A 10,123-nucleotide genomic window follows, 5' to 3' on the forward strand; every position below is an offset into this window, starting at 1 on the left:
GATGCAGTGTAATTCAACATAATTAAGAACTTGATGGATAGGTGACGCTTGGCAGAATAGAAATGATTCTGAAGGCTGTGTTCACACTTCACATAGGGATTTTGGAGGAAACAAAAAGAACTCGTCAAACGTATAAAAGTCGTTTCTAAATTTAATTGAAATAAATTGATTCAATAAAAGATAATTCTCTAATATTAATTAAATAATTATTTAAATAGATCTAAAAATATAAGATATAAAAAAAAAATGAAAACAACTCAACAGAGCTATGAAATGTCTTAAACAATATTTTCTCACTTTAAGTAATCAACTGCAGAACTTTTCAACCTACTCCAAGCTTGAGCCTTTATATATATAAATGCAGCCAGAGGGCCTGCCTTCATCCATTCACAGTAGAGAAATGTCGTCTTCTTCTTCTTCTTCTTCTTCTTCTTCTTTCTCGCGCGTAAATATTGTACTTGTAACAGTGGCTTTGCTCACTGTTTCCTGGACGTCTCATGCCCAGTTGAGCTCCTCCTTCTACGATGAGTCCTGCCCTGGCTTGGCCGACCTTGTCAGCACCGTCGTCGCGCGGGCTCAGCTGTCGGATCCCCGAACTCCGGCGAGCCTCGTCAGGCTCCACTTCCACGACTGCTTTGTCGACGTACCAAACTATTAAAGGCCAATTAATTAATTAAAATTAATGAATTGTTTCTGGCCGCATGCATGCATGCAGTATGCATGATGATCCAATTGTGGTAATTAAATTTGTGCAGGGTTGCGACGGGTCGGTGCTGCTGGACGGCAGCGAGACGATCGTGAGCGAGAAGGATGCGGCTCCGAACAAGGACTCGCTCCGGGGGTTCGACGTGATCGACGACATAAAGAGCCAAGTGGAGAGTGAGTGCTCCGGGGTCGTCTCGTGCGCCGACATCCTCGCTTTGGCAGCTGAAGCTTCTGTCTCCTTAGTGAGTTAATTATATATATATATATATATACTTTAATCTAAAATCTTAATGGATGAATATATATAGTCAGGAGGTCCATCATGGGACGTCCCACTGGGAAGGAGAGATGGCACCACTGCCAATCAGGAGCCAACAAGAATCTTCCTAGCCCCATCGACACACTCGATGTCCTTCAATCCAAGTTCTCCGCAGTCGGTCTCGATGACACCGATCTTGTCACCTTATCAGGTAAGTGGTAAGATCATGGAAGGTGGAAGAGAAACTATTAGAATTTTATGTTATGAGCTTCTATTAGTTAATCAATTATCTAATAAAGGACTCATTGTGTAGGATCTCAATGGATGATATATATCTTTTATAATAGGTTAAAGATATATGTCATTATATATAGAGAGATTATGGTCTCCGGTATAGCGATGTGATAAATAGTCGCCCCTATGAGTGTGATAGGGTGGTAAAGCACTTAGATCAAAATCTGAATCTAAATATTCTAAAGATTGACCTCTAAATGTGTTTAAGTTGTGCTCCAGATTTACCGGTAGGGTAGGGTAGGCAGCCTACTATGAACCTAAGTACGCAGTTTATTTAGTATTTTCAATGACTATAATATCATGAGGGTGAAGTGACTAAGTTATCATCGTTTTTGTATAACATTGGCATCTATTACTAAAACTTAAGGGCTAATTGTTTGTTATCATAATTGAAGGAGCTCATACATTTGGACGCGCACAATGCAAAATCTTAAGCAGTCGGCTCTACAACTACAGTGGCACGTTGAGCCCTGACCCGAGCTTGGATTCCTCCTACTTGGCGATACTAGAAGAGAATTGCCCTCGAGGAGGGGTTGGGACAACACTCAATAATCTCGATCATGCCACGCCTGATGCTTTCGATAACAACTACTACTATAACCTTAAGAATGGCCAAGGCCTCCTCTAGACCGATCAGGAACTCTACTCTGATACCAGCTCTCCTTTAACATCGATCATCGATCAGTATGCAAGCGACGATGGCACCCAATTCTTCAAAAACTTTGTCGTGTCCATGATCAACATGGGGAGCATTAGCCCACTGACCGGAAGTGATGGGGAGGTGAGGCTCGATTGTAGGAAGATCAATGCAGGCTAGATCGATCAGAGACTAGTTTAAGTATAAAGATTTATAAGCTTATTTGGTGATTTCTGATTATAATAAATACTTGATTTATCAGGTTAAATTAACTGATATTTTTGCTTGTGATTTGCTTAATCTGGTTAAGCAAATTATTTTACCAAATGGTGTTGAATTAATTGTTAGTCATTCAGCAATCCTATACATCAGTCGATCACCTCAGTATCATTCGTTTAACTCGATTCATTTGATCCGTAAGTCAATTGGCGAGTTGATTGAAAGTGAAATCGATGAGTTGATTGGAAGTAACTTCAATCAACTAGAGGTAATTTCAATTGATCAATCAAACTTTTAAAGTCAAAAGTGTTTGATTGTCATTAAGAGCTCAAATATGAATAAATTCAAAGGAATTAAATAGTTTTTTTTATCGAAATGTATTTTGTCGATCGAGAAAATACCTCTCCAGTTAATAGATGGAACGAATGTATCCATTTCAAACATCATAGAATCCAAAGCATTAACAGAACACATTGCAAACAAACAAAACAAAGCCTCATTTAAAATGCTATGGAAAGATCTTTTTTAATTTCAAAAGACACATCTAGCAAATGAGCTCAGTTGAGCAGGCTAATTGTTGGCAAAGTTACCAAAATAAAACGAAGGGGAAAGGAAAGGAGCAGCTAAAATTCTAATGACTTTGAATGGACAAATAGAGTAGATAACTTTTAAGATACAAGATTTGTATATTTAAGACATTAGACAACTTAATCCTTGCCGAAATCTGCATTATAATGAGCACTCGATTCCAGCTTCTTCGCTTCATTCAGTTTCCTGACAGCCTGAAAAAAAAAATTAAACAGTAAGATTGCATGTTAGTTGGGATGGATGAGAACTAGGCAGAGGAAAATAATATTATTGAATAAAAGCAAACAAGCAAAGGCTGTAATATGAAGAAAATGCGAGGATTGGGACAACAGATGTTCCAGACTTCCAGTTCATATAAATATAGCTATTATGTTTGTAGAGAGACACGATGAAAGAGCAGAAACGTTGATTATTTTGGACAATATTCCTCAAGAAGAAATTTCATCATCATGTTTCTGGAGCACCTTGGCAAGACAGGAAAGGGGAAAGGGGAGGTGCTTGGAACTTTTTAAATTTAGAAGGCCCCAAGGAATATAGATAAGATGCAAAGTTAATTCTACTTTAAAATGCAAGCTCATTTTTATGCAAAGGCAGCCAAATTTTGGTAGTGCTCAGACAAGGAATTTGTGGCATTCCACTGTGTTTGCCTGCAGTGAAGGAAAGGAAAAGAAAAGAGGAAAGGAAAATAAATCCAGCAACCCTGTTTAACTAGGTAAAGGAAAAAAGGAGAGGGAAGAAAATATGAAATGTCGAGATGATCCTTTGTTTTCATCACCAATCTCACCCTCACACTCCTTGAGACCTTGGCACTGCCCATGACCTTGTCTGCCACCAATGACCTCACCCGCCAACCTCAATCCCTCAGCAACCTCACCAGCCACCTGCGACCTTGTCTATCACTGTAATTCTGCAATTAGGAGCCCACAATTTTGCACCAAACTCACTCTGCAGGAAGGCAAAGGAGCTCCTTCCTGAATTATTACCTAGTTAGGTTCTCTTTTCCTTTCCCCAACCACTGGGGTATACATAGTTTCAGGGAATGGGTACATCTTCTTGAGCAGAGGAAAGGGAAAAGAAACAAAGAACAATAAGGGAGAACAGAGGATTTTCTTGACTTAGTCTATCTGAAATACAAGGAAAATGCAAAAACGTGACAGAACTAACTCTTCAATTTTCTCATTCTTGAGACAAAAAGTGGAGAAAGGAGCCTTATTGCTTATTTCTTTTCTTCTACACATGGTAAATAGACAAAAGATTTCGTCTATTTTCTCCCTCCTTTCCTTCATCTTGGCTAGCTTCCCTTAAATAGAGACACCCTCAATGTGCAAAATCGAAGTACTCTTTAGAGTAACTTTTATCATTTATCATACTGTTGGATATATTAAAATGAAGCAAACTATGAGCAGAAGGGCAAGAAATCCAATATTTATGTGCCCAAACAATACTAAAATAGACTTCCACTAGCAAAGAAAAGCTATACTTTAACCATGTGATTTTGAGTACCATCAACTAGGCATTCATCACCAGTCATTAAAATTATTGATAAAATTTATGCAGGTAGAGCAGGGTGGGGATATCATTACGTTCTCATACCAAGACTTTAAAATTATTGATAAAACTGTCATGGTTTTCCACTTTCTCATACCAAGACTTTAAATTTTCACAAGGATAACTTACCTTCATGAAGTCTTCATGGATAACATAGTCACGTTCTGCTCTAATAGCTGACATACCAGCCTCTGTACATACATTCCGGAGATCTGCTCCATTAAAACCCTAAAAAAATGGAAGTTCACCCATGAAACATAGATTTTGGCTAATGCAGAGACACAGTAGACAGGGAAAGTACTTGCTTATCATCATAATATGGCATCAATTATTGAGAGTATAATTACCTCAGCAAGTTTTACAACTGCCTCATAGTCAATGTCACCATGTTTTGCTATACCAGCAGCATGGATCTTGAGAACTTCCATCCTCCCCTGTTCATTTGGTAATGGGATCTCAATTTTTCTATCCAGCCGGCCAGGTCGAAGAAGAGCTGGATCCAGAACGTCAGGTCGATTTGTCGCCATAATCATTTTAACCTAACACCATTAGGGAAAAAATGATTCTGAGGAACATGATCACCCTAATCATTCAATCATTGAAGTAAAACACTGATTCTTCACCAAGGCTTTCACATGAACATATAGAAAGTGCCCCATTTTTCTATAATGCTACTGCATTAAAAACAACTTTTTGCCTACAAATGAGTGCATTGGCTCATCATCTGTAATTGTGTATACTATGGAGATGATTTTATTTATATTTTACAAAAACCTAAACTTGTTGCATATTTCCTGCACAAGTGCAAATTTGGTACACTCCATACAAGTTAATCATATTCACTAAATCTGAAATGTCATTAGGCCCAAATATATGTCAATTTGTTTCATGCTGATTCCATATTAGGATTCATTGGAGGTTTGTTCAACATTATCAACTGAACTCAACAGAATCCAAAATGTCGCTTGTTAGGAGAAAAAAGTGCATTCATCATATAATATACTGTGTGGTATCAAAGAAGATGAATTACCAGGATGTTGTCACCCACTTGGCCACTTATTGCACCACACAAAGAGTAAAATAATAACAAACATGAATTCCTCTTGAGGCCTCTTCTTACTAGCAGCAATGAATCTTATATCTTCCTTTGAGAGAGGAAAATGATTGTTCAGGGTCCAATCTTCTATTAACTTATGGAGACTTGATGGTTTAGGGTTATTGGTGACTATCTGCTAGAGCTACTGTGAAGTCAATCTTTAGAAGGATCAAAAAACAATGAAGACTACTCTTACTACTACTGTGAACTCAGACAGACTTCAATCTTCAAGCAACAGCACAAATTGATGATAGATGGAACAACCTCCCAGCTTGTTTGTCATAGTAACCACAGAGGCCTTTGTTCCTAGATATTTGCTATGAGGGAGAGTTTTCTTCATACTGTATTACACCCTTACTGGTCAATCACCTTCTATCAGAGGGAGTTAATGATGCGAAAGAAACCTTAAGTGCAAGCAGAGTATGAAATTAAAACCAAGAACAACACCCACACTCTTTTAGTGACAATTTAAGAAGGCAGTAATTTAATCGTCAATTTATAAAAGCACAATGCAGTAAGTGTGTGTTTCAAATGACTATACTGAAGCCTAAATGTAAGGAGAAATAAATTAATCTACTTGCAAAGGAGTCAAGCACCAAAAAGTAATCTCAAATGATTCTGTCTTTGTGGAGCATAAGTCTAGTTAAAGACCATCTCTAAGTACCATGTTTCCAAAAAATGCTATCATCAAGAAATATTCTTCCTGTGCTACCAATTTGAACTGTGCATCAATCTTAATAATGTAAATTTAGTAAAATTCCCTTAAGGGGCAATTGCGAGCACTAAAAAGTAGTCGTGGACATATGAAGTTTACCTTCCCTAATTGATCAAATCCATCTAGTTGATTAAGCAGTTCCATAAGGGTTCGTTGAATCTCACGATCGGCACTGGTTCCCTCACTGAACCGACGTCCTCCGATTGCATCAATTTCATCCATGAAAATAATGCAAGGCTGAGAATACATCCACGGATTAATAAATGTCAATGTCCTTATGCAGGATAATACTCTTCACGGGAAAAAAAGGCTTATTAACATTTCGCCGAGTTAGCCAAAACATATTAAACGAAAAATAGAATGTAGAAGGGGCCGAGAAAGATGTATACTTGGTGTTCGCGTGCATAGCTAAACATTTCCCTGATCAATCTTGCACTTTCACCTATATATTTGTCAATTATAGCACTTGATACAACCTATGAATAGAAAAAGGTTACTATTTTGGAAATAGAAGTTACCAAATTCTCTTAAGTTATAAACAACAACAAACCTTCAAAAAGTTTGCATCTATATTACTAGCAATTGCTCTGGCCAGCAATGTCTTCCCAGTTCCAGGAGGACCATACAGTAGGACTCCCTGCATTACTAATATAAGCTTAAAAGGAGATCATAAGATAACATAATAGTAAAATATACACAGTTCTATCCCTTTACAAGGTCAATTAACTGGAGAGAAAAATCACAAGATTTGGTTATAACACAAGAAGAAACTTAGTTAAATTTTATGCTACCAAACTAACCTTTGGAGGTTTAATTCCTACTCTAAGGAAAAGTTCAGGATTCATAAGAGGCAACTCAATTGACTCTCTCAGTTCCCTTATTTGATCAGATAGTCCACCTACAGCAGAATAGCTAACATTTCCAGGATCTTCATGGAGCATGTTATGCACAACAGGATCAACCTGCAAGAGTAAAGGGAAGGCTTATATTTGCCCTTCAAGTTGCATCACAAGAAAAAGAATGATGGTTCTCCAAATACTACTGCCTAAATAAAGTCCAAACATGAATAACCAACCTCTCGTGGAAGAGCACGCATAATGGTAAGAGTAGTCATGTCAAGAACAACCCTAGTTCCAGCTGTCAGCTTCTCCTTGTCAACTTTGCTCCTGCAGCCAACAACATACCTAGGCCCACTGCTTGCCTTAACAATGACTACAGCATAAAATGAAAATCAATGATCTAGAGCTTAAGCTTCTCAAATCTCTTCAAGCCATTATATAACTCATTGCAGACTTAAATGATTAAATGTTTGATTGGTTGATCAAACAAACCACTTTAAATAACAACTTTTTTTACCTTCATAAAAAAAATCCTAACAACTAAACATTCATTAATACAAAACAAGACTAACAAGGATTTACAATCAATTGTAGGCAATCACAATTGGTGCAAAAGAAAGAATAAGAAACTTAGTGCCCTCATACTTAGCTATCACTCATTTGGGGTGAGAACTAAGAAACACAAGGTTTTGACTTAATTGATCATCCAGATCTCTACAATTTAAATCGCATGTAATACATGCTACAACTACAAATGCAAATACAATAGATTTAAGGATATGCAAACAATAAATAGGATCGAGACTTGTCTGGAAAAACAAAAAATGACCATAAAAGACACCAGAAAATGAAGGGGCAGGTCCAATGCTGCAAAATTGTCCACTCTGGTTTGTATTTCAGAAAAGAAATGAACAAGAAAACTGTTTGCAACAATATAATATATGATACAAAAAGTGCAATTGGTTTATACTCACAACGCTCGTTATCAAGTGGCCTAAGAACCTCTCCAATTATTTGCCCAACACTTTGGAGAGACTTTAGATCATCTTCGGTTTTACTGAATTCCTTCTTTGTGGTCTTCAAAGTCTCCCTTACTGCATTATGATGCAACAAGAATTCATTACAGTACCACAATCATTACCAGATGGTAAATGTAAACAGGTAAGAATTCAATCATAAAGAGCAAAATTCAGTAGGCATGTAATTTTTTTTTTGATAATCCTACAGGATTTTACTGAACCAGTGATATATGTGGCCCTTGGTTGTTTCAACGCCATTGTATGTATTCTAAAACAAGCAAAATTAGAAGTTGCTTCTAGTGACATATGGATCTATAAGGTCAAATAACACCCTTGTTCACTAAAACCAAAACATGAACACATGAGAAATGTGATGGACAAAATGTGAGTTTGCATTTTGATTATGTAATTAAATATGAGTATCGTGATTCTTATACATGTTATTTCAGGATATCAGCTTGTCGCCCTATCACAATTCCAAAAACCAAATAAAAGAATATTTCCTTATCCAAAGTGCAAACTTCATTGATTTTGAAAAAAAAAAAAGAACTCAATAAAAATTATTGCAATGAGAAAAATTTTAAGTTTGACTGCATTAATATAGCTAAAGGGCTTTAAAGCAACTCAACCTCTGAACATGTATGACGAGTCATACTAATCATTGTTGGGGACATATAAATAAGCCTGATTTACTTAGAAACTACCCAAAAAAAGTCCAATGCTCTACCTATCTCTTCACAAGAATAAAATTGCACTGGCATCCATCCGCTTCATCCAACTTATATAAGTAGGTCATAGATGCTACAAGAATCTAAAAGAGAGAGGATGAATCTGCGATTATGGACAGATGCCAATTAAGGCGAATCCAACATTTTTCACTGTACTCGCTCATCAGAATAATGAAAAAATTAGTAAGCTCTAGCTTTGTCAAGATTAGAATTCCTATTGTAAACTATATGCTATATTGTCTTATCAGTTTTGATACTTTGCATAAGTGAGACATAGTTCAAAAATAATGTCAGAGGTTCTTGTAAAAGTTTTTCTTTCATGTGAGAAAGATAATTATTCGTTATTTATTTTCAACAAGTGGCATAACCTCTTGCCCAAACTTTCCATATGCAACAAATCAGCCATAGCTCCTCAGATCTTGTAGCCTTATAATATAACACGGAACCGTTCTCTAGCCAACAAAATTTCCTAAACCTCAAACAAATTTTACTTGTCTTCTTGACTCTTCATATGTCCATTCTGATATTCAACAGTCCTTAAACTTATGGACGTCCAAGTAGCCGCTTTTCCCCGAAACAGTATGTATGACTTAAACCTACTTGTGCGAACAGACTTGTTTGCCTGAATAGTGTGTTTTATGCCCTCTTCCAAGAGATCATAAAATCTCAAATCCATTTTGTGAGTCTTCAACAGTTCTTCTATGGCACAACTAAATTTAGCGATTGTTTCACCCCAGAATGTCAGGTTCCTCGGTAGAACATCCAAATACATTCACCGAAAGATATCTCAGCAGGAGAAAATGAATCGACTACCGAACTTAACCCTCTAAATTTTTTTCGTCGTGCTAATTCTACCATCAAATTTGTTTTTTTTTTCCCCCAATTTTTATGTTTAGCCGTCAGGAAATATAACTTGAGATTAAAGTAGCCTAGGAAAAAAAACTAAAATCAAAACGATAACTTGCATCCCAGTACAAAAATGATTCATCGTACCGAATCAAAGTGAAAACGAGGATTAACAGAGAACGTAGTAGAAGAAAAAGATGGAAATACACACGCGTCCGCGTCCTGGATTCTAGCTCCTTGTGCTGGAGGAGCTTCTTTCGGTAATCGGCCAGCGCATTCCGGCGACGAGTGGCGTCGTCTGAGGCGTCTACCATCTTCGTCCTTCCCCGAGAGATCGACAATTCGAGATCGAGACTAAAACGGCGCTTTTGGTGCTCGCTCAAGAGAGAGAGAGAGAGAGAGGAGCGAGAGGTGGCTTGATGCTAAAGAAAGGACTATGGTTTAAAATACCTCTTATTGGACTTTGACCCGTTAAAACTGATCCGATTTGCTTATACTTGAAAATTCGGATTGGGCTCATTCCGTCATTCGTGTTGGATCAAATCCATTGCCGTTCAAAAAGTAATTAGCTATCAGAGCCTTTTATTAATATGAATAAAAACTCAAATAATAATATAAAAATTACAATCA

The 10,123-nt window shown here is 37.1% G+C and overlaps 1 protein-coding gene and 1 pseudogene across 1 annotated transcript; one reads left to right on the forward strand and one right to left on the reverse strand.

Moving 5' to 3' along the window:
- The first annotated feature begins 358 nt into the window (after positions 1–358).
- On the forward strand, positions 359–2,108 carry LOC122039985 (annotated as a pseudogene).
- A 502-nt stretch (positions 2,109–2,610) lies between these two features.
- LOC122042219 (26S proteasome regulatory subunit S10B homolog B-like) lies at positions 2,611–9,905 on the reverse strand. The gene is made up of 10 exons (XM_042602221.1): positions 9,705–9,905; positions 7,875–7,994; positions 7,137–7,273; positions 6,862–7,023; positions 6,612–6,698; positions 6,451–6,537; positions 6,161–6,298; positions 4,598–4,789; positions 4,380–4,478; positions 2,611–2,896 (listed from the first exon to the last, which is right to left on the reverse strand). The coding sequence occupies exons 1-10, from the start codon at positions 9,805–9,807 to the stop codon at positions 2,822–2,824; spliced, it is 1,200 nt and encodes a 399-aa protein (XP_042458155.1). The 5' UTR covers positions 9,808–9,905; the 3' UTR covers positions 2,611–2,821.
- Positions 9,906–10,123: the final 218 nt, after the last annotated feature.

This window comes from Zingiber officinale, chromosome 2A (assembly GCF_018446385.1).
Source record: "Zingiber officinale cultivar Zhangliang chromosome 2A, Zo_v1.1, whole genome shotgun sequence".
NCBI classification, from domain to species: domain Eukaryota; kingdom Viridiplantae; phylum Streptophyta; class Magnoliopsida; order Zingiberales; family Zingiberaceae; genus Zingiber; species Zingiber officinale.